This window comes from Bacillus rossius, chromosome 2 (assembly GCF_032445375.1).
Source record: "Bacillus rossius redtenbacheri isolate Brsri chromosome 2, Brsri_v3, whole genome shotgun sequence".
NCBI lineage: Eukaryota > Metazoa > Arthropoda > Insecta > Phasmatodea > Bacillidae > Bacillus > Bacillus rossius.
In genome coordinates this window covers 130,003,881-130,030,007 of record NC_086331.1, presented here as the reverse complement: position 1 = coordinate 130,030,007, position 26,127 = coordinate 130,003,881, and the positions used below count along the sequence as shown (strand labels likewise).

The 26,127-nt window shown below is 34.0% G+C and overlaps 1 protein-coding gene across 1 annotated transcript in view; it reads left to right on the top strand.

Moving 5' to 3' along the window:
- Positions 1 to 26,127, top strand: part of LOC134529832 (neuroligin-2) — a 39,413-nt gene that overhangs the window by 1,414 nt on the left and 11,872 nt on the right. Inside the window, exons 2-10 of the mRNA XM_063364322.1 lie at positions 2,910 to 2,966; positions 5,046 to 5,264; positions 6,883 to 7,029; positions 9,949 to 10,102; positions 10,760 to 10,971; positions 12,626 to 12,796; positions 14,849 to 15,050; positions 20,259 to 20,449; positions 21,467 to 21,653. Coding sequence (XP_063220392.1) covers positions 2,910 to 2,966; positions 5,046 to 5,264; positions 6,883 to 7,029; positions 9,949 to 10,102; positions 10,760 to 10,971; positions 12,626 to 12,796; positions 14,849 to 15,050; positions 20,259 to 20,449; positions 21,467 to 21,653 — 1,540 coding nt within the window. The remainder of the gene's footprint in view (positions 1 to 2,909; positions 2,967 to 5,045; positions 5,265 to 6,882; positions 7,030 to 9,948; positions 10,103 to 10,759; positions 10,972 to 12,625; positions 12,797 to 14,848; positions 15,051 to 20,258; positions 20,450 to 21,466; positions 21,654 to 26,127) is intronic.

Sequence of the window (26,127 nt, the reverse complement as noted above, 5' to 3'; positions counted from 1 at the left end):
TACCCACATTCAAGTCTGAGGACAGCCTCTTGAATTTACTTAAGAGGATATTTTGAGGCATCGAGAAGCCTGCAAAAGGTTACTGTGTCCAGAATTGAACGAAGCTAGCCATGAAGGAGGATCAGCTTAGTTCATGAGCCATTGATCAAAGCCGACGGGGTCTGATCGCTGTTGTGCCACAGAAGGAAAATAACCACAGAAGCATTAACCTGTGGCAGATTGTTTGTTTCTGTCATGAGTGGGTGATCCTTTAGCAGTGGTTGGCCAAACCTGTGGGCCTGGCGAGCTGGGATTGGTGATTGGTAAGGATTGTCAGTGGAAGGCTAGCCATTTCTAAGGCCATAGAAATAATATATTCCACTAGAAATTTACTCAATATCTTGCAGATCGACATCTTTCAGTCTGAATCTTGGCCGTATTATATCATGTGCACCTTATTCATAGTATTATTGAAAATATCCACCAAGCAATAACTTAACGAAAAGTCACATTATTGACACTACTCAATTTTTGTTAAACCATTCACTACTGTTAAACATGCAATACCTACTTATTACCAAACTGTTTACCTGGTACAATTTCTCTGCAGTGTTGTGTATGTATTTGAGTCATAATAACTGGCCATCATTAGTTTGTGGTTACAGCATAAGTGTATCCAACTGGCTTTCCATAGCAAATGGTGTCCCTTAGAAGTCAGTACTTAGGTCATTTATATTTTTAATTTGTATAGAAGACTCACCTTCAGTATTAATCCATTCCAAGCAACACATGTCTGCTAATGACTTCCAGCCAACTCTTACTATATTTTAACCATCTTCAATAAAATGAGTGAATAGCTGAGAAATGTTGACAAGTGGTTGGTTAGTATTTTTTTTATTCCTCAAGTCGCTCAGGACGTAATGCTTAGTGATCGACTCACCAATAATTATTTCACTTGTTACTGCTAAATGCTTCCATTATCGAGTTAACTAGAAGAATTGATATATATAAGTCACTAACATGTAGGGCCTACTAAATAAGTATCGGAAGCTTGTAACAGAGTGTAAATTCTGCTAATCATCTAAAAATATGTTTCCCATTGTAGGTACTATAAAACAATTTTAGTTACTTATTTTGATGACTATATTCTTAATTTTGTGATACCATTCAAGATGTGTCGTTAAATCTATGTACAATATTCAGCATCTGTCAAATAAGTTTTCTTTTTTTTTAGTGTAAAAACCATGTAGCATATCAGAAAATACTATCACAAGTTCTGTTTGTAAAAACATAATGTAAGAGAAAATCTTCACTGCCTCAATGCTTTAGGTAAAATTCTGGTTATAAAGTCACATCAATGCCACTTTGATTGCCTTTATATTATCAGCTCTTTCTATACCAAAGTTATTTATCTTTAGTCCAACAAACTTTGTACCTATAATTATCCACATATCAAAATGCATGTCCGTTTTTTTTATATTTAAGTGCCTAAATGCTTACCTCTGGAATGATTTGAAATACACCATGAGAAATATCAGAGATACCATTTGAAAACATTGTCGTCAATAACAATTTTGAATTTTACCTAGGCCTATGTGAAACAAACAAGTGCATTTCTCAGTAACATTTTTATTTTTATCAACACAAATTGTAATAATGTGCACTGTAATTCTGTACATTTTCTATTATGTACCCATGCCATAAGTAACATTACTTAGGTTTATGGAGGTTTTAAGATTATCAGTAGGAGAGTTCCCACAGACAGGAAAAATCTGGATAACAGGGAATTTCAGGGAATTGAAAAGTTGTCTTTAAAACGTGGAAAACATAAGGAAATTTACAAAATGTTAAAAATCAAACTGTATTTGTAATTTTTAATCCTAGTGTATTATTTTTGTATGTTTAAAACCAGTCTATACTATTCAAAAATTCATGTGAGTTAATAACCCATCTTCTTTCATCATTAATTAAATGTAAGAGAACCATTCCCTGAACCATGTATTGTGTAGGAAAATATTTCATGATCAATTTGACATGTTATGAATGACTGAAATATGTTTTGATAAATATTTGTTGTTTAATATTTATGTTATCTTTCAAGATTGATAGATGAGACAAGAATAAAAACTCCGGGAAATTGTCTTGATTAAGACAGTGGGAAACCTGAGTAGAAGTATATAAATATTTTTTATGCACACATATTAGATTCATGCAATTTTTAGTACTTAAAAATCCAAACAGTGATTTGTTGTAAAAATTAATATATCCTTGACTTTAATATTTCATAATTTTTAGGATGTGTAATAGAGTTTGACCAATATATGATTTGTCTACATCCCATGGCTGAAGTCATATGTTCTCATATTTATTTGCAACAACAGTATTTTAATGTAAAACTGATTTCAATGTTTTTCCTTGATTTACAGTACATAAGTATTTATGACTTTGTTGCATGAAGAAAAAGGTTTTGGATTTATGTATCTGTTGCGCTTGTTTGTTTTTTTTTGTTTTTTTTTAAATTTTTTTTATCATTTGTAGGCTTATGGAATAAAAGTCTGTTTTTAAAACAAATATAACTTATTCTTTACTTTTAATAACTAATAAACCAATATATCTGTGTGTGTGTGTGTCTATAATATGTTCTCGTTTAAGTGATGTGTAGAAGCCTCTGGCCTATTCAGATTTGTTGATATTAGTGGTATTGTTAGCAAAAGCTTAATAATTTTTTTTTTTTCTTATTTATTGAATTGTCTTTTTGTAATACTATGCAGTACTTGAAACAATGCAGTTTGCCTATTTAATTTTTTTTATTTTCTGAAAGTAAATTTAAAATTAAATTTAAACTTAAAAAATTATTGAAATTAATTTTAAAGTATGTTATTACTTAACTAGTGTAAAATGAGTAAAATTATGTGTATTTTTAATTTCAGTGGAACCAAGATATTACGCCCCCTGGTGTTCTGGGGAGGTGGCGATCAGACCTGCAGGTAGGAAATAAGTGTTCAAAAAAATGTAGAGTATTGAATAGCCTATTGTATAAATAATAATGTTCGCAGGCTTTCACGGCCATTGTCTGAAGTAGCTTGGCTTCTGGGTTGTAGCCGTGTCCTTGGCGAATAATTCACCGACGTTTCGGTCGACATTGCAGGCCCTGATGAAGGCGACTGCAATGTCGACCAAAATGTCGGTGAATTATTCACCAAGGACACGGCTACAACCCAGAAGCCTAGCTACTTTATTATATTAATACATATTATAACACGCTCTGGGTGTAGCCAGGCTTTTATTAGGACAAATATCTGTTTTTATTTTTAAAAAATTTAGTGAGTCTTTCAGTTCTAGCCAGTGATGTGTAACATCTAACTTCAGTAACGAGACTTTCAGGCTTGCAACCCCTGAGAAAACTATGTAAACAAGTTGTTGTGTATGTATTTTTTTTTTGTTAGCGTAAACAATATAATCAAATGTTCCACCTTGTGACTTGAGGAGGGTCATGGCAGAAGCAGGCACAAGAGGAAAATGGTTTATTTTGGCAGTGATGGTTCCGTTATTGTCGACAACCAATGGGTGCCCAGTTCCTGGGAACATTTTAATTCAACACGCGTACAATTATTGAAAATTGTATTTAAATATTATAAACTATTATTTCACAGCGTATTACTAACGTATTAGAAAAGCCACATGGCAATGCGTCATGCTGTTCAAGACTAATGTTAGCAGAACGAATAGTAGGCCTACTTAATTATTTCGACTTCGTGAGGGGTGTTTGAAATCAACACGTGGTGTTGGCCAGGTGAGTGACCGACTTCAAAGTAAAACCATTTGTGCTGTGAGGCTTTTACCTGTTATTTAATGAACTGTACGGGAGTCGTGAAAGCTAATTAATAAATTGTATTAAGTGTGAGATGTTTTTCTTTCTGCATTTTGCGACCACGTTTCCCTGATGTCTGATACCAGGTTGAGAGCCCGCAGCATAACTAAGAGTGGGCCAGGTCAGGAGGAGCAGAGTTAGAGTCTGTCCCACACGGGCGACGTGACGACCCTGTAGAAGTGTAGAGAGTGGGAGTTCCGCCGGGTTTCACGTGCCCTTCTACGTGATGGCGCCCATCACCATCCATTCTCCTGGAGCTCTCTGACATCAGTTCATGTGCATTCACTGCAGTGGATTCTTTTTTGGTTTGGAATTGACTCATTTTTGACCAGTTTATAAAGTGTTCTCACATCAAGGTATTGATCACCCTCTTTTCTGTGACATCTGTTGGGCCTAATATTATTTTTTCCTATTTTCTCAATTGGATCTCCAAATATTTTACTTTTGCAGATGTTTTCTATATCCTTGACTAGACCATGATACTTTGTTTGCTGAATAGTTGTTGTGGTATTAGCACCGTATTTCTGTCATATGGGCAGTGGAACCACGAGAATCTAATTTGGACCTAATTAAATGTGTATTTGTGCCAAGGTAAGCACATTTAATAATTGTCACATCCTTTCTTCTGGGAGTATCAACTGTAAGAGTGTTTCTCATCAGGAACCTCAACTTCAGTACCTACAGCATATCATTCCTTAGGATTAGAATGTTTTATCTTAACTAGACTACAAAATTCATCTAATACCACAAAGTTTTAATTTATCAATTTTTGTTTTTACTATCTAATTTTGTTACATTCCTTGTACAATTATTTGTCTTCATCTGATCTTTGTTTAGTTTAGTTTATGATTCTTTTTGACTGGTCCATTTTATTTTTCACTTAAAAATATTAAATTATAATAACTGTATGTTTTTAGTAATGGTTTTGTTTTATGAATTCATGTATTTTAGTAGTTAAGTGTATATTACGTGAGTTTTATTTTTAATTATTGTTTTATTATTTTTAAACTATTTATGAGAAAATATGAGTGTATGAAGAAAAGTTGCAGGTGTGTTTTGTCAGGAACTATTGTAGTTGTGGCTAAGAAGTTATAATTTGCATGTTAGAATGGAATATTTAATTTATGGTTAATATTATTTATTTTTAATTACCTAGGCTGTTTATTTACAAATGTGTGTTTTTTTTTACTTCCAGGGCAAACAGCGTCCAGAATCCCTGACCTTAAAGCGAGATGTCACAGTGACAACAAGCTCTGGACAGGTGCAGGGATTCAAGGTCTACCTTTATGACAACCCAGATCCCAAGGTCGGCTTCCGCCCTGGACAGACACCTGTTGAGAGAATTCAAGGGGAAGTGTGTGTTTTCCTGGGTATCCCATATGCTACTCCACCTGTCTTGGAAGGACGTTTTAAGGTACGGAATTTGTTAATTTTTAGGGATTTTTTTTAACTACAAAAGTATGCCAGTAACTAATTTTACCATTTACTCTAGGGTAGATTTACTAACAAATTTGATTAGATAAATATTTTTGGTGGTTGTTGATAGTTTTTAAGGGAAAACACTTATGCCGCACAAATTCTGGTTTATTGCTGATTAGAGAATTTTCAAGTCTTTTCCATAAAAAGTTTCTCTCAAAATTTCTTTAGATATAGGAAGGAATTGTGGTCAGATCATGTGCCTCCCATCAATGTGTCTGGGTTTGATTCCTGGCGAGTTTAAACTTGGATTTTTCGCGATTGGGAAATGTGGCAGACTTTACAGTGAGCTGGTGGGTTTTCTCTAGATACTCCCATTCAGCTCACGTATTCATTTCATCAGTGCTCCATTAGAATCCCATTACTATAGACATGCATTTGTGTTTTTTTATTTTATGGCACAAAGTGGTAATTTTTTTAGCTTATAGTGGTGTTATTTTACACATTTATGTCAGTTTTGGCCCAAATATTTACATTTTTTCTTTTAAAAATACCAATAGAATTATGTAATTTATATAGCACTACAGCATATCACTAGTACCAGCAGCATAAAGTAATGCACTGCTCAGCTAAATGACATCTACATGTACTGTAGTACAATAAAAAATTGCATAACTGCACATTTTGCTCAAGAATGATTGATGATTTTGATTTTTTAGAGATTGTATTTGGTAGAAGGCAAATGTAAATATTCAAGAAGGAACCAAATACTGAATTTTAAATCTTTAACGAAACATGCTACGTTGAACACGTTCATGTAGAAACATGTAGCTAAAATAAACTAGCGATTTGCCTGCTGGCATACAAGTTAAATATGTTATAGGTGTGGGCCTATTTCAGAGGGTGAGAGCCATTGAATTCAGTTAAATAACCACGTAGCTTTATATCGTGTGTAAATATACTACTAATTTACTTAATCTTTAAAATAATCTGTAATATAATATTGTCACAATTAGAATGAGAGAAATTAAGAAATTAATTTTTACAAACATTGAATATAAATGATGAACAACCATGTTACTGCTTCCTGATGAAGGTGTTGACTTTGTGACTTTACGTTACAATCAATCATTGGGTGTGTAGTTTCATAAAATTTACCATTGAATTTACTAACTATGCAGTTGATTACTTGCTGTTGTGGTTATTTTCAATGATAAATGTATCATTATGAAAGTTTGCTAACTAAAGTTTAAATAAAATGGACTGGACTGGTTGCACCCACCAATGATCGAGGCTTTTCTTTTCCGCCTTTTTCTCAGTCGAGTTTACACCGCAGTATCCTGTCCGTCTGTGTATTTTGTCATCTCAACGGGTCACCCGTCGCATTTTCTATACTCGTCTAATACAGGCCGAAATTCCATCTTACAAACAATAAGAAAAGAAAAAAGGGGAAAAAAAAAAAAACATTATTTGAGAAAACCGGGATAAAGTTTGTACGCAATTTCAAAACTCTATTATGTTTGCTATGATGCAAAGAAAAAAGTTTAATTTTTGGATTTTATTTATTATCATATGAATTAGAAAGGAATTTTTAGTTTTCTTGTTATTTATTTCAGCCGCCGCGTGTCCACCGAGGGTGGCAACTTCTTCAAGCAGTTGACTTTGGGCCCGCCTGCCCCCAACATGTCCGCTACACCGGGGCGACCAAAGGAATCCGTGATATGGATGAAGACTGTCTCTACCTGAACATATATTCACCATCGGTAATTTCACGTTTATGTTTTTGTATATTTGTTGCAGCCTTAGTGTGCTTTTATTGTACATTGGATCTCATTTTCAATCATTAAATATTTTTCTCAAAGTTTGTTTGCCATCCTTGCTAAAAAGTATTGAACACATTACTTTTGATTTTGCACTCTTTCATTTTGATGTTCATTCATAGAAACAAAAAAAAATTAAGTTTCAGTTCAAAATAGAGTGTTTAGGAAACTCAAAATTTAATCTTTGTATTTAATTTTTAATAAAAAAAAGTTACAGTCTCAGTACAAAATATATGAAAATAACGAGGAACCTTAGCCTACCTTATTTAAATAAAATGTGGAGGGAAACAAAATTGTAATAGGTTTCTTAAGATAACATTTAGATACTTATAATTATTGTGGGTTGTATTCTGATTCTGTAATCTGCCAATTTCATCAATTCCAATGGTGTCCAAAGCTTCAGAATCAAATGGTTTTGGAATCAGAGCTGGTCATTTCTTCCTCTACAGAAAAGTCTGAAAATTTGGAGTAACATTTTATTTTAATAATGGCATCAAGTCAATTTATCAATACTTATAAATAATGATTTTCGTCTGACTAGTTAATTTTCCATGAAAGTAATTTTTTTTTTTTTTTCATTTTTTGAGACAAATGTTTTATTTCTTTAGTAGTACTTATTATGCATAAAAAAATAATTGTTATTAGCAACCCTTGAGTAATTTCTAGCTGAACAAATGTTGCAGAAACATTGTGGATTTAGGCCATATTCAATTGTATGTATTTGATTTGAGGTAATACTAGTTCAGAACACAAAAAAAAAAAAACTTCTGAGTTCAAGCTTTCTGAAGACCTATGGTGTAGCTTTTGTATAAGCAACAGATAAAAATTTACAACTCCTTAAAAAAAACATAAGATGTCAAGTTTTTCTTCCTAATACTGATTTATATTGTCAATATCTCAGGTAAAAAATACTAGAAAAATACTAGAAGAAACATCTATCTTAGTATTTAATGTATTTCAGTTATTCCTTATATTCTATCTTCTTACTTATGAGCTTATGATAACTGTGGTACTTGACCAAGTTTAGCTGATCAATATTTTTAACTTCACTTGCATAATTATTTTAATCTATGCAGACGGTAAATAATAGACGTGAATTATGTACATTTCTTCATTTTTAATGACACACGGTACAAATAATGTTTATGTGGAACAGGATATTTCTAATCCATTTTAAGAAAACATTTTTCCTGCAGCTGATTTTACAAAATTTTCAGTTTAATGCTTACAAAGAAGTAAAACTTTTGTGTCTGTATTAAATATTAACTTAAACAAAATTATGGCAAGGACCGCAAACATGCATAAATAAAAATGGAAATCATAATTACAGCAAGACGATGTTACATCACCCAACATCAGTAACAGTTTTAATGCTTAGATATCGTATATTTTTTATTATTATGAAATGGCGGGAGGAGATGGGATCACATGCTGAAGTACATAATTTGTAGCAAATGCCTATTTTATAATTTCTGCATTAACTTACCACATTTTCTACTGTAAAATACATTTTACAAGCTTCAAAATTATGAAGTATTACTCCAGGTTAATTTAAGTAATATTTCACTAGTGTTTTATTGTTTCCTAGACCACTAGTGAACTATTTGTATTTTGGAGCTCAAAAATTAGGCTTGAGTCAAGTACTTAAAACGGGACTCTACTCGAAATTTCAAGTACTTGTGTACTCCTACATTCATAAGGGTTCTCCACCCTCAGAAGATTTCAAACAAGAGTAAAAAAACTAAATGTTTGAACACAAATCTGTTGATTCCATCTTAATCAGAGGAAGAAAACAAAAAAAAATTGGTTGTCTGTAAAGTCGGTTTATGGACGATAGTTTAACGTGACGTCATAACAAAACATTGATGAAATGATTGCATACTTTTATGAATAAAATTGAATCATTTTTATTGAATTATCACTATTTTGTATGGATACAAAGAAGGAGTGAAATGAAATCTACAATTTAATTGATAAATTTACTTTTATTTGCAGTCATTAATTCAAATATGTTTATTACCTTAACGAAGAGATTATTTTAACTATAACGTTTATACATGTTTGCTATTTTTCTTCCAATCTGTGTTATTCTGTTAAGGATAGGACGATGATAGGAAAAGTAGGAAACGAATGGGAGTGTGAAAAAGTCAAATTGATTGTTGTTCCAATCAAGTGGAAGAGAGATAGATGCGGTGCAAGCGTACAATGAGTGTAACGGGACACATCATAATGGGACAATGTGTGTGACGGGACACTTTTTCATGCATGCAGCGGGCGTTCATTGATTTGTTAGACGTTGTCACGTCAAAAAATAGAACTAGGTGCCATGCCAAGACACTTACTTCACTTGGCTGTGCAGCCACCACATTATTCGAAACTTAGCAACTACCGTCCACAAACATGAACGTAATTGCTGACTGGCAGATCATGGCTGTATTCAATTGGAAGAGTGTGTGCCAGCACAACCAAGAAACTTGATTGGTGGAAACCCAAGCCATCGACAACTCTCGGCCATCCTCTCTAAACGTAGAGCTTTCAGAAACAAGCCCGCAGTCCTTCAGGCATCGTAACAAAAAATAAGAAATGTCACATGACAATATTATGTCATTTTTGTACCCTATTTTTATCAGTTTCTATAGAGGAGGTATGGAGGTTTCAAAAGGCTGAATGAAAAAAAAATTATATTTCTGTAATTATTTTAATTTCAAAGAATCATAAAAATTGCTATATTAGTATTTATTTTGTTACTTTTTTCTAGCTAAACAACTAATATCAGTTTTCGTACTCAAAGTCAGCAACTCTGGGACATTTTTTTTTGATAGGTAGGTTTTGAGCTTTTGACACATCTTAATTTGTTTCCAGGTATCAGCAAATGTAGCTGAAAAGTATCCAGTGATGATCTACATTCATGGAGGAGATTTTGTTAGAGGTGCATCAAATACTTTCCCAGGACATGTTATGGCAACATTTTATAATGTGGTGGTCGTTACTTTCAACTACAGACTTGGAGCACTAGGTATGTTTATATATATTACTTCATGTCTTCTCGACAGACTGTCATGGAAGATGAATGCATACACCAACGAAATCATGAAACTTGGGTAGGGACTATTCCCTTTGGTGTAAAACCATTCCAGTATTTGCCTGTTGCGATTTCAGAGAACCATTAAAAATTGGGATTCAAACCCAGGTCCTTCCAAATGTTCACACAGTGATATACCAATGCATCACCTCACTCAGAGTTTTTTTTCTTTTTAATTTATACAAATGTTGGTTCTTATAGTATTTTACTCTTTTTTTTATAGGAGAGGTACAACCAAAGACTGTAATAACATTTTTTTTAAGAAAATAGATAAAAATGTATAGCAAAGTGTACATTCTGTGTCATATCTACAGTTTTGTTTTTCTACAGCTAGAAAGTTTGTGGTGTTCTCGGGTTCATTGTCAAAGAATTTCACAAATTTTACAAGGAAGAACCTTCAGTTAAAATGGTGTTTACATCTAGTACAATATCTAATTGACATAATTATTAATTCTTCATTTATGACTGTGATTTGGATCGCATTATTTTACTTAAACAGTTAATATATTATTGCTTTAATCACTTTATATTTAATTACTAGAAAGTCGGATAATTTTCTTAAGCTGTCTTTAAAACTTGAATGTTTTCTAGGATTTTTGAGCACCGGAGACGAGAATTCCCCTGGTAACTATGGCATGTTGGACCAGTCGTTGGCTGTGAAGTGGGTTTACGACAACATCGATGTGTTCAATGGTGATAGAACGTCGCTAACTTTGTTCGGGCCGGGAGCCGGAGCAGCAAGTGCCGGCTTGCTGATGGTTGCACCGCGCACTCGCAACTTGATCAGCAAAGTTATAGCTCAGGTATAGTATGTTTGGATTCTCTCCAGAACCAATTTTGTATTTGTTTATCTGTGTGCCAACAGTTTTTGGGCACAGAGATTTTTATCAGGTTGTAGCTTAGCTCATGCCTTAACTAAAAGTTATGTTTATCATTTCAGTGTGTAAGCCATTCCAAGAAAAGTCTTTAATGACTGCAGATTTGGAAGTGCGAGTACAGAGAATGGTTTTTACTTGGACATGTGGTGTTAGATTATAGTTTAAAAGGATCTGATAATGGCCTTTTAGAACATCTGTATGGACAAATGCCATCGCTGGCTTTCACTGTATGTCATTCAGAAACCACAAGAATGGCTAAGAAATATGAATACAAAAAACCACAGAAAAACCACCCAATATCAGCTGATGTGAAATGTATAAATACGTAGACAGCACAGAGAATTCTGTGGAAGGAATAAGTCAAAAAATATCATTGCACAGACAAACAATGGGCTAACAATGACGAGACAGTTGTAACAAAAACAAAAATATAGACGAACAACAGCCTCTGACAACATGGGGACGAAAGAAACGGACCCAACGATGATAGAAAAACAGATATTCTGAACAACACAATGACGACAGTAGGTTTGTGCCTGATGACGGTAACAATTGTCATTTCCCAAAATGTTGCAGCTGTTTGTCTTGTGAAGCCTATTGTGTTGTCCAGAAGGTCAGTTTAGTTTCATCGCTGGGTTCATCTGTGTGTTGGTGTTATTGTGTTGTCTAAGGTGGTTGTTAGTCTGTATTTTCTGTTTTTGTTACAACTGTCTCATTGTTGTTAGCCCATTGTTTTCGTATGTGCCATGATATTTTTTGACTTAATCCTTCCTGGAATTCTCTGTGCTGTCTATGCATTTATACATTTGACATCAGCTGATTTGGGCAGGTTTTTCTGTGGTTTTGTGTATTTGTCTTGTCCATTCTTGTGGTCATCTATCACATATAATGAAAATCTGCAAAGGCAAGTGTCCATAAAGATGTTCTAAATCAACCTTCTCCATTGCAAGAACCATTCAAATGGCCTTTTTTTATGACAAATATGGAACAAGGCACTACTCAGTCTTTTTTTTTTTTCCTTTGTACACTTTCTGACTTGATTTTTGATAATCTGTGCATGCCTCAACTTGAGTTTATTCTCCCAATTACTGACCTTGAACATAGTACTTCATGGTTGAACATTTTGGAAGCTTTCTCAAAAATTACTTTAGTACAAAACTTGCTAGTGTTATTAATGACTGTAAGTCAGCGACAGTGACATTCATATGCAGATAAACAGTTTGTGTGTTTCCTATTCCTTTTAGATGTCTATAAAACTTTCAAACATGTAAATATAGAATAGCATTATATTTAACTTAACAGGAGTAAATGGTACCTAAAGAAAATAGTTTAAATTATGAAAAAAAAAAAAAAAAAATAACACTAATGTTATATGGATTTCCACTGTAACAGATACCCATAGTTACTTAAAATACTACAATATGTTGTTAGTTTTGCTTTATCACTGAAATTCAGTCAATAAAATATTTGTTGTGTATGTATGTACATGAAAATTTCGCGCATGTTGTGTCATTTTAAAATTTCAAAATTAAATTTTTTTCTTGGTGCCATGCAGCTAATTTTATTTTACTGATTTTAGAGTGGATCAGCATTGGCCGATTGGGCTCTGATAACTGACCGTTACCAAGTTCAAAATAATAGCAGAGTGTATGGTCAGCTGCTTGGATGCTCCATTGAATCTTCTTGGAAACTTGTGAATTGTCTGAAACAAGGTCGTAGTTGGCTTGAGTTAGGAAATGCAGAATTCCAAGTAAGTACTGTTAGTTACACTTAAATAAATACATTTTAAATACTTCTGGGCACCACATAAATGTGAAAGTAGGAATGTGTTAGTTTATAGTTTGTGTATATCTGAGAAACTATGTATTATTTGATTAATTGAAATCCAGAATATATGTCTGTTGAGTTTGACAGATTTCTTGCTATAAATTCAATATTATTTGCTTATGTTAAATACTATTATCAGTGACAGTGTTAAATGTTTTCTCATAAACAGTGAAACATTTTCCTGTCAGACACAGCGTATTAAACCAAATTGTTATCAAGTTACTACACTCTTTTATGATAATCTGTTCTTATATCCACAATCCTAAATATTATATTTTTAACCTATAAAGCACTATGTGTTAAAATATTACACTTGCATTATCGTAAAAGTTACTTTTTTTCCATAAATACTACAGTAAAAATCATATGACTTTTAACATGCACTAGATAGGTTAGGCTTAGCAAGGTAAGAGTGTAGAAACTTCTTCTTTAGCAAATTTTGACATTATTATTTTCTGATATCTATATATGTTTTTTTATTGATCTATACATAACATGTATTCAATGAAAAAGTTTTACATTTCAGAGCTAAACAATGTCATAATTTCTTATAAACGGTACACATTTTTCTTAGGCTTAACACGTTTTGCCAAATCTCTTTAATGAGTTCTTTTATTTTTGTGCTGATTATTACTTGTATGTATATATTTTCTGAACTTTGTTTGCTGTGTTACAAACCCATTTTGAACTGCAGGCCTTTCATTCCAAAATGATCTTGCTTGCCACTGTTTTAAAACAATTGTAGCGTGATGTGTTTTCTGGCCAGTGTAGTTATGAAAAATAATTGTATTTTAAGAAAACTGTTTTGTGGAAAATATAAAATGTGAAGTTTCACTGTAAAGTGCTTGCAAAATAGTGGTACATGTTTTGTATGCTCATTGCATGTGTAGAACGTACCAAGTTTTAAGAAAACTATCGTAGAGTTTCATTCCGCGGAAGATTTTCGCTCGACTCGGCTCGAGTGTTTGAGTCTCAGCCTTCTCATATAAAACAGTTTTTGCCATATTTGGTTACTGCATCTAGGGTAGGAAATGTTTGCTAGTTTTTATTTGCTTGGATTGGTATGCATGGTTGCTCTGCAGCAATGCTTTATTTGCTACCGCAATGGGGGGTTGAAGTGTTTGTCGAAGCTTGGGGCGCCACCACATGTGTGACGGGCATGTGAACCCGGCTACTCTGTTCCCAAGGCCTTGACGTAGCCCGTGTGTGGCGAGGCCCGTTTCCCCCTGTAGCACTGAACACCTCCGAGAACGACGACAGGTGCATGAAGCTCCTTCTCGTTCGGCAACTCTCGGGAGCGGAGCACTGACGTCACACTGGCGGGCGGTCGTAGAGGGTGGTGGGGGAAGGAGGGGGCTCGCAGCGTGTAAGGGGGGAGCTTGTGGCACATCGGGCTCAGAAGGGCGCAGCCCGGGACCATGTCATATTTATAGACACTTTTCTTGTATAAATTTTTACTTGGATATTTTACGAAACGATAAATGATTGAACATTATTCATTGCATGTTATAGAACAGCATGTTTTAGAACTGATGTGTTAGTATCTAAATACAAATGTATACTGTACTGTTTTGGTAAAACTATTGTGTTCGTTTGTCTTTTCTTTTTGTCGTGTTTTTGTCTCGTTTCAACTGTTGTGCTGAATTATTTTGGGTTCAATATTTTTGTGTTGTCATCATTTGTGTTTTTTTTTTTTTTTTCGTTCTCTTAGTACATTTTTCTTTGTTTTTCTTTGTTTGTTGACCATATTCCTGTTACGGAATATTTTGTGGTGTTCATATCCTTGTTGACAACAGCAATTGTTTGCTTAATTTTGTGTGTTTTTTTTTCTTTTTTGGGTTATTTTATTTCTTTCTTTATTTTAGTTTTTAGTTTTTCTTAAACAGAAAAAGTTCTTAGCAATGGCGTATGTCCAAAAACTTACATCAAGTCACTATGAAACTTGTAATGTTGTTGTTGTAATGATTGTTTGCAGCCACAAGTTGGTGTTCTGTCGTGGGGTCCAGTGCTGGATGGCAACTTCAGGGTACCGGGCGACACTTGGTACGAGGGGTGGAGGGAGGCGGACTGGCATTTCTTGCACGAGAAACCAGAACGATTGATCCGCACGAGCCAGTTCAACAGTCGACTAGCCTACATGAGCGGTGTTACCACGCAAGAGGCTGCTTACCTCGTGTGTCAGTGATCTTTACTTTCTTAAAAGCATAATATTAGGGTAGTACCCTGTCATAAGGTTCCTGTGCCCGTGCTAATATAATTTTTTTTTAATATAAATAGAATAGATATAACAAATTATTCTGACTACAAATATTGAATTAGAATCGTAAGAATGAAAATAATTGGAATCCCACTTTAAATTTTTTTTTCATTTTTGGAATAACAAATGCATAAGGAATGAAATGGTTAATATGTAGAGAAAAGGCTTTTGGGAAATAAAACATAACCTAACTAAATTTAAAGGTTGGTTAGGTTAAGTGAGCTACAATTGAAATGTGCAAAAATTTTGTTAAAGAAATTAATGTCTCGAAAAAATGTATTTTTAAACAGTTATAAACTAACCTAACTAACCTTTTCCTTCCAGTACAGTCAAACCTCATTATTACAAACCTGAAGGAACCATAATTTTAATACTTTGTAATAACGAGGTTTGTATTAACCAAACTATTGGGAAATCATTACAATAAAAAAAAAATAATTTTCATTAGTGAAATAACATCTGTCATGTTAATGATGTTCTTTGGGTTGAAACACTTATTTAAAGTCCTGAATACTGTGCAAAAGGGTCATTGTCCAACATCATTACTACTAGAGAAGTTTGGCCTGGCATTCACATGTTTGTCACTTTTTGCCTGTTTTGCTATGGAATTTTGATTTGATTTCTTTCAAACGTTAACTCGGCAGTTGCAGTATTTACACATTATTGTAACTGCATCAGATGCATAACCATCATCACTTTTAATTTCGTCAGCTTGTCTTGCACTAACCACATTTTTTGGATGTTTTTTATGTGGACCAATTAACATTTAAGACTGGAAATATTGATAAGATTTGTTATTTTCATGGCCTATGTTAAAAGCACAAGCAGGCAGTTATAAAAAAGTGGGTTGTCTGTAAAGTCGGTTTACAGACGATAATTTTACGTGATAACGTCATAAGAATACGTTGATGAAAAATTGCGTACTTTTTAATTTTCAAATATCATTTACAGTTTTTGCAAATTTAATTTTAATAATTTGTTTAAATATAATCATGAACAATTAGTTTAAAAGCCCGCCTTAACCTGTTTGATATTATAGAAGATTTCCTCGCAAGGTGGTTGGCCGGTTCTTGCACGCTCGGCTCAGGCGGAACATGACAATCAGTCATGCTTTTTTGTGCGTGCAGCTGGCGTTTATCGATTTATAAGACGTTATCACGTCAAAAAATTAGTTTGTTCACTGCAGCATAAGACATCGCTGGGAAAGTAAATGTATAAACATGAGTAAGGAGTGTGGGTGGGAAGGGGGGAGAGGACTGCCTTCACAGCAATAACAAAATGAGATGAAGGGAGAAGGATCCTGTGACAGATCCATTAGTAGAGACCTGCAAAATTCGCGGTTTTGATGGCCTTCAGGATAGACTGCACATACCCCTGTACACTCGGGCAAATAACGCAAGTTCATTGGCTGCCGATTTGTAAGTCGTCTCGGCTGGTTTGTCTGTGATTCGATCCTCCTTTGGTTGAGGGTTTATAACTGGTTGAGATTTGTCCAGATGAACAGTAAGCCAATAGCAAAATTATCTAAGAGGTATATGTGTTTGAATTCTAGCCTATTATCACCGAATGAATCCGCGAATTTTGCAGGTCTCTATCCATTAGTGCTCTTTCTCCCCTTTCCCATTTAAAGGAAATTCCAAAGTGTTATGCCTTGTCATCTGTCACCCAAGGTGACATTTCAAAGGCAGTAAAAAAAGCAGCTGTCAAAACAGGCTTAAGTAACGCAGTTTAGAGGCAGAGCGTGACCTTTTTCAACTAAGCTCTTCCAGCCCTCCGATGACATTTCAAAGGCAGCAAAGAAAAACAACAGTGGTGAAAACAGGTGTAAGTAACGCATTTTAGAAGCAACACATTCCAATTTTTAAGAATTAAATGTGATTAGGTTTTAACTTCTCAAAGAAATTATATAGATTTTGTACTTAAAATGTACAGTGCATAACTCTTAATTTTCTTTACTTCGTAGAGGTTTCATCCTAATGTACTGTGAGCATCAGATTTATAAATTGAAAACCTTGAAAATGAAAACTGAATTATTGTTCAGACCACGCAACGTACCTAGCTAACACATGTCCTGTCACATCCCAGCGAGAACAAAATTAACTTTCTCTACAAAAAGACCTAAAAAATATAAAACTAAAAATACCAGTCAATAGGAGAAATATTTTAATGGTGAACTGAGATTAAACAAAAATAACATAGAAAAGTGTATCAATACACCGAAAAGCATTCAGTACACCATATAACACTAATGCAAGTTAATTCACCACATAGCACCGAATTGCAACTAAAATCACGTAATTAATTAAAATGTAAATAAAACCTAGCTCAAATCACAAACATGAACAGCAGAGCATCACAAATGCTATTCACTGAATTGTGTGTACTTGTACAGTGTGTTGCGTTTGCGACGATAGTGCACGACTCGAAACATGCACAAAGCTCGATCTATCTAGATGCTATGTGACGACGCAGCATTCACATTACTGGGTATCAATGGAAACAAGCGCTTGTTGAAATTTTGTTATATTGTCAGTTTGGGTAAGATGGCCTTGCCATCAAACAGAAATTTTGTGGTCACATAAAATTTGATTTTTTTTTTTTTTTTTAAGTTCTGGCTAGGAAAATGATGACGCAAACATTATTGTTGACACACACTTCCGAAGATGATTATATTAGTGAGTCCGAATGTTGTCAGAATCATCCCGAGAGTGAAAGCGATTTTCCTGGTACATCGTAATAATGTGCATGTCACAAAAAAATTTTTAAAAAAGGTTTTCCGAAACTAGTTTCTTTTCTGATTGGATTGTTGACCCTCCCATTCACAATTGTGAGTGATGTGAAAATAACTTCCCCCATTGCCCTGTCAAGAGTCCTTTTGATTATCTAAAACTGTTTTACATGGACGAGTTGATTGAGTAATTGGTCACACAAACTAATATATATTATGTACAGCATTTTTTTAATGTAATATACCATAACCCCTAATTCTACATTAAAAAAGGGAAACTAGTAACACAAACAGAAATGTGACAGTTTTTAGGCCTCTTGTTGTTAATGGGTCACTATTTTTTTTAGGGCCAGGCCGATCACTAAATTTGCGGATCATTCCGATACCGATCATTTCCGCCGATGACCGGCGCCGATCATTGCCGATCACTGATCAGACAAATTAAGAATTATATAGCTTGTTTGATGTTAATAATAAAAATATTAAAAAAAAATAATGAAAAAGTTACCTTATGATAACTTACCATTTATTTAACACTTCTAACAGAAAACAATTTGTTCATTGGTTTTTAAAAATGAACAATAATATAATGTAAACTAAGTATTTCCTATTTATACTATTTCCAGCCCCCCCCCCCCCACCCTAAACCAAAGTACCCATACGACACTTTTCACAGGACTTGAAAATAAGTGCTTTAAAGAATAACAAAAATAGACAAGTCACCAAGCCTAAATTAGAAATAAAGAAAAAAAATATCAGAAATGTTTGTTTGTTGTTACAAACAACTTTATGCAACAGAACAATTTTCAATAAAATTTTAACTTTAGAAACTTAGAATACAAAACAATCAGATCGTAAGGAAACAATAACAAACAGGTATATTAGTTCAAAGATTAATGAATGCACAAAATATGAGATACATGCCTTTGGTAAAGAGTGTGCACCGTTTTCATAATCATTGCTAGTTTGCGCCACTAGTCTCGCTTCGGTGCTGGCCATAGATGCTACTAGCGAAGTGCACACTCTTCCTGATGCTATCCATATCTATGGCGCAGTAAAGTTATTTTTTTATGTTTGCAAAGGTAAACAATGGACGTTTTTCAAAAATCATTTAAACGTAGTTTATAAGGAGGAATAAAACCAAACCATTTGTGAATTTTGGGACTTTTCCGCTTCGTAAAACCGTATGAAACGAAATATTTTATTAGTGTATGTTCCGGGAAAATAAACCATTGTAAATATATTACTTTCGGCGGGACCAAAATTAAGCGGCGTATGACACGGGAAAATGTATGAAACAGGAACGTATCATCGAGGTTCTACTGTACTGTAAATTCGTGTTTTTGTTGATACGTGGTTGTAGGCCTACCTTATTTAGTTATTTTGTAAGTAAATTTGAAACGTACAACTTTGCATTTGTAAGCTTAATTCAGTATTTATTAATTTTGATTTAGTATGTAATGATCGGTGTTTGGTGATCGGTATATAATTTGCAGATCGGTAGTGATGCCGATGTGTTAAAATCGGCCGATTTGTGATCGGTGATCGGCATCAGCCCAGTCCTAATTTTTTTCCTTTTAAGTAATGAGCAGGAATATGTTTCTTTAACTGTTGCAATTTCCTGCACTTCAGTGACAACACAGATGCTGATCCAAATATAAATTTAAGTCTGTTACTGATTACTTCACAAACAAATTTTGCTCTTTTTACATTCCCAAGAAAATGCGGTCACTTGATGAGGCCATGCTTCCTTAGAGAGTTGTAGTCAACAAATCTGACAAGTTTTGGCTTAAAACTGTATATTTTGTGCGAGGGTAACATTTTCTGAATTTAGTAATTTATGAAGTGTTTTTGTAGACATTGCAACTTAGGTCATCTTTTACCGGGCTGATCTGAGTTGTAATAATATATGTTCTTCCCTGTTTATGCCAGATGATAGGAGTTAGTGTGCTGATTTTTTTTAGTACGTACCATGATGTGCTTTTCAACATGTGAAATACATTTTTATCAACATTTTTGTTTAATGTCTTGAAAATCTATGATGTGCCATGTGATGCTTTCAGAAATTGTGTTGATCAACTCATGGAAATATAGCCTTTTTCATACCAAAACTTTTTTTTTTTTCACAAAAATGTTGAAATTTTGGGAATAACTTTAAAACTTCAAAATCATTTAGATTTTGTTGAATTTCATGAATTTTGAATTCATCATATTTTTTTGGGTCCCTTACAATGAGTTATGATTTAATGCATCACCTTATTTGAATTAAAATTGGTTTGTTGGGTGGTTTATTTATTAGTCTTGTTTGTCTTCATCAAAGTGATTTGAAGTCATTAATTGCATATTCTTCTGTGATTCATAAAGTATAAAGTGTATGTTTTCTCTTAAACTTGATTACAGATAACAATGAAAGTCTTGCCAGTAACGGTTACACTGTGAGCAACAAGTTCATAGATGAGAAGGTCAGAGAATTGGTGGTGCGCTATAACTACACATTGAATTCAAACGGAATTTACAATGCAATCAGATACATGTATACCTACTGGCCAAATCCAAATAGTACTGACTTTGCACGTGATTACTACATTAATGTAAGTTCGAAACTTTACCTTGTGTAAGTTAATATAACATAAATTGTTTTGCATTAAATATAGTTGAATGAATTACGGTTCAATATCTATTCGATATCAAGGTCATTAGATGAGGGGTCATGAGATGGAAATGGAGCATTGGTGGAATACATGAGTGTGGAAAACAGGAGTACCCCAAGAAAACCCATCGTCAGCCACATTTCCCACTTGTGAAAAGTCTGGTTCAACCCACCGGGAATTGAACATGAATCTCCCTGATGCTTGGTGGGAGGTGAGAGATCTTACCACCCAGAAACTGTGGCCCCTGCATTAAATAAGTGTTTCTTTTTAAGAATAACTTGTTTCTAATATACTTATCGATAATTCCTATTCATTGTAGATGTCATTCATATTTACCCAAAGTTAGATCATTTGGTACAAATGCATGTCATGTCTCATATTCTTGTATTGAAAGGAAATAGTTTTTCCATTAAAATTTTTACAGTTAGCAGATCTTATTTAGAGAAAACTAAATGCATTTATTTAAAGTACATTCTGATTATTTGGAAAAAGAGTACTTCAAACCTTGATTATAAAAGATGTGAACCGCCACTCTTTATCCAAATAGGTTATAAGTTATGAGTCATATAACAGTTTCGTAACTCATTTTTTCTTTAGAAATTACTTCACTGAGTTTTGCCTGGGGTTAGATTATTATTCACTCCATAAACATTTATAATTAATTTGATTTATGTAATTTTTTTTTATTTGCTGTGTTTGGTGTGTTTATGATTTATTCATGTTACCCACTTTTCTTCAAGATTTTTCTTGGTGGCAAATTTCTTATCTTCATTGTCCAACAAATAATTTTATTTTTATTTTAAGTTTAATTGTGAAATGTGCCCGTAAGTTTCCAAAAAAATTTTAAAATCTAATAAAACTTTATTGTGGCAAATGAACAGTAAAGTTTTATTTTATATAAATTTATTTTTAACGCACATCAATTATATGTGGTAAACCTGATTTATGTGCTTTCAGATGATGACTGACTACTTGTATCATGCACCTAATGATAAAATTGCCAAACTGCTTTTAGAGCGAAATTTGGATGTGTATTTGTATGTTATGAACACAACTGTAGAAGCCTTCAGATACCCGCAATGGAGAAGAGTTTCTCATGACATTGAATTCTACTTTCTCAGTGGGGCTCCGTTTATGGACATTGGTAAATAGTTTGTCTGAACTCATTTATCCTTGTGTGTAAACATTCATATTCAAGTGTGTGCATATGTGTGATTGTGTCTATATGTATGTGTAAAGTGTGTATATGTATGTGTATATATATGGGTGTTTGCCAAAATAAGGTAACTAAAGCATGTCCCTAGGCCTTAAAAATATTATACATTTGTATTAATAGTAATTTTTACAATAAGATATATGCTTGAATGTAATAGAAGCCTATTATTTATATTATTTCTTAAATAAATGTTTTTGTATTTAAGATGCGAGACCAAGAAAGTGCTAAATGTCCCCTCCGTGGACTGTCCCCAAGTACAGTTTGATAACATTTTAATTATCCACAGCAATATGATTTTATGTTATTTAATATTAATTCTTTAAATTGTAATGTCCAAAGATTAAAAAAGATATCATAAAATTGCTGGACTGCAAAGGTTTGAATTTTCAAGTAAGATTAATGTTTATTAATTGTCCCCAGGAAATGGGTCCTTAGTGTAGACATACAAAATAGTTTCAATATAAACCTCCAGGGTGCAGCACTGGCCACTGAACCCTACAAAAAAGGAGGGAAAAGAATCCATCTTGTTTTCTATCAAGTCATAAGTGGATGATTGGTGATTTATTGGTACTTACATTAGTTGATCCATGTGATATAACGGTTGGTCAAGATCGCTTAGTCTACTCCGTGGACAACTTTTTGAAGGTGAGAAATGATATCTGTCACTTCTAATAGATGAATAGATAAAAAGTACTACATATAAATTTCTTTTACAAATGCAGTGATATTCTAACCTTAAAAATTAAAGGACTAGAAAACAAAAGTACAATTTCTGTCCCCTCCGTGGAATTCACAGGCTACGGAGGGGACATCATTGTACATGTAGTGAAATATTTCCAGAGTTGAATTAATGAGAACTGTATGGAAGTGTTAGTGCTATTTCGAGTACCAGAACTGCTGACATTGCAGCATAGGCCTATTAACAGACCATAACATATTTATGTACTTAATCATTGATGAAATTTATACATTAATTATGAAAATTACCATACAGCTGCACTAAGTACTGTGTTTGTTACATTAATTAGATCCAGTATACTTGTGTAGAAAGATATTTGACAATTTAAATATTGTCACAGGTACATGATTTTGTAATACCTTAAATGCTTAAATGTTAATAATAATTTACCTTGCAATCTGCTGAATTGATTATTTTCTGTTTTGACAAATGTTCATGCAGCACGGTTGTGGTCTGTCTATCCTCATTAAAAAAAAAGCATTAATTTTACTCTTTCAAATGTTTTATCATTACAACAGAGCCCAATAAACGCTCTGATAGATTTAGTATTTATCTTGCAGAATAATGGCTCCCATAAAAAAGAAAACTTCAAATTTCGCTGATAAGATCAAAAAACGAAGGGAACAGAAAAAGATCAGCATGAGAAAGGCTAGAGAAAGGTTAACTAACAACCCAAGAAAGTATGAAGAAGAAAAAGCTAAAGAAAGGGAAAGATACCACATGAGGAAAAAATTAATTTTGAATATGAGTGAAAGGGATGAACGATCCGTCAGGAAAGAATGGAGAGACCGGAAACGACATCAACGAAAATAGAGAAAAAAGCGAAAGAAACTGAAGAAGAATTAAAAATTAATTCTCCTGAAATGCCACCAGAAATTTCAGATGCTGTAGTAGCCTCAACTTGCAGAGTTTAATGTGGAAAAAAGTGTTCAAGGAAAAACAGGAAGAAAACGTAAGAAGAAAAACGGAAGTTGGAAAAGGACAATGAGAGACTACGAAGAAAACTTGAGATACAAAAACAGAATAAAGAGAATAAGAGATTCATTACAACCTAATGCAGATACTCTAACCCCTAGGAAGAGAGTGGGAAAGTTATTTAGTAATAACAACACTAATTCAGAAGAAGTTAAAAAGAAAGTTTTTTTTGCTGAAGTTATCCATGACCAAATAAAAGACAGTTTTAAAACTGAGAAATCTAAAAAAAATGAGAACAATGTTACGAGTTTTAACTGGAAAAATTATCAAGAAGTACAGACTCTGTGTACATAACCACGGACTAAAAAAAGTACCAAAATCAATGGTAAGGTTAAATTTGTCCACTCGGTGGACAGTAGAGTCCACTCCGTGGACAGCCCCAAAATTCTATTTACGTTTTATTAATTCAATTTAATGTATCGATCTTGACCACTTATTGTACTGAATTTGGCGAAACCAGGGGAATATTTAAGAATCTTTACAGGTTTATAAAATATAATAATTTTTTTTTCAAACCATGCATAGTTTAGGTACCTTATTTTGGCAATCACCCATATGCATGTGTGCACTTACATGCACAAATATCCATGTAGATGTGTGTACATGCACATTAGTGTATGCCCTTTTCATTCAAAAAATTATTTGGACATAATGCTTCTTAGATTTTGCCAGACAGTTTATTCACTGTAATTTTTTTTTATAATTTTACCTTTGAGAGACTTTTGAGTTCATCTTGACAAACACACTTCTATGATGACTAAGAAACATAACTTGCAAGTAAAATACAACAGAAAAAAATCACTAAGCTTAATTGAATGCATAAGTTATGGTATAAAAAGCAGAAAAGGCCTGATCTGAGAATGTTAGCAGACTGAAAAGATGAAAACTATGTCTACAGGCCTTAGTGTATGTATCCAGGAAGGCAGAAAGAGTTACATGTAGCTTGAGTTAAAGTACACAAATAATAGGAAGATTAGCCGAGCCGGTATGTGGAAAATTCTTGCTCATGGCCGTTCTGCTGACTATCAGGGTGTTAGCGGGTAGTGTAGTCAGAGTAATGGTGTATTTGGACACTTATCGCTGGAGAGTTCATTCCTTTGTCACAAAACATGTCTTAAAATGGTAAACAGTTGTCTTTCTTTCTGTTGTTTTTGTAGAAATTCAGCATTATCCAAATAAAATTTGAAGCACAAACAATTATTTTTATTTATTTTTTAAATAGTAGATTCAGGGGACAAGCAAAAATATTCAAGTAATCCACAATTTTGAATTACAGATTATGAATAAGACAGGCTGTACTGTAGCTAGACCATTAACCTCCTGTTTAATTGAATATATATGAATACCATTGATTTTGACTTGGATGTTTTGCAAGTATGATATGTGGCAGTCATCATTATGAGTCAGAGATTTCTTGGAGTTCTTCAATTTACCCTACAAAATCAGTTCTGAGGGCTACATCATATCCATCTCATCTCACCATTCTTTGTTCTGCATGTAGAGTGGTCAGATTACTTGTACTTGACCAAATAAATCCTGGTTCAATTCTGGTCGGAGTCAACTTAGGTTTTTCACAAGTGACGAACATGGTGGAGGTTGCAGTGAGTTGATGGGTTTCCCTCTCCTTCCCTGCCACAGTGCGTTCTGTTACCGCTCCATCTCTTAGTCCCATGGGCGTCGCAACCGGGGGGGACGGGGGGGGACACGTCCCCCCCAACAATAAAAGTCTTCAATTTCGTCCCCTCCAATAATATACGAGGGTTTTTTTTTTCAACCTCCGATCGGCTGTAATAAAAAAACGGGAATGAATTGGGAAATTATTTTAATGTCAAAAGAAACGTATATCTTTACTCTATTTTTCCACATAATCACCGTGCAGATTGAGGCATTTGTCGTACCGATGCACAGGCTTTCCAATACCCTCTGCATAAAATGATGCCTCCTGCCTATTCAGCCACGTTTTAACAGTGCCCTGCAGTGTGATTACAGTTTCATTTATCCATGGCATGCCCATTAATCGATACCCTAATCGCTCGTACACGAATCGACACGTCTCGTAGTGTTTACCCCCTTCCACCAACCATGTGGAGTGGCCAACTCACACCTCAGTTGTGTTTGATCACCCTCCTTACAGTCCGGATTTGGCACCGAGTGACTATCACCTTTTCCCCACGTTGAAAAAGTGGCTTGGAGGACGACGCTTCAACACCAATGATGAACTGCAGAGAACTGTTAAAACGTGGCTGAATAGGCAGGAGGCATCATTTTATGCAGAGGGTATTGGAAAGCTGGTGCATCGGTACGACAAATGCCTCAATCTGCACAGTGATTATGTGGAAAAATAGAGTAAAGATGTACGTTTCTTTTGACATTAAAATAATTTCCCAATTCATTCCCGTTTTTTTATTACAGCCGATCGGAGGTTGAAAAAAAAATAACCCTTGTATTTAGTTTCCTAGTTATATTAAAAATATGATTTCTGTGATATAACCCATATGTTGCGCATGGTGCATTTAGTCCAATAGTGGTAATGTGAGCACTTTTTAATTCGATCTTCGTGTAAAATCAAAATCAGGTCCGATACCGAGGAGAGATACTACATATAATAATAGTGAATATAATCACTTTATTACTTATGTTTGTGTACATGTGCGAAATATTCTTAATACTGCTGCGGCATTTAAGTGT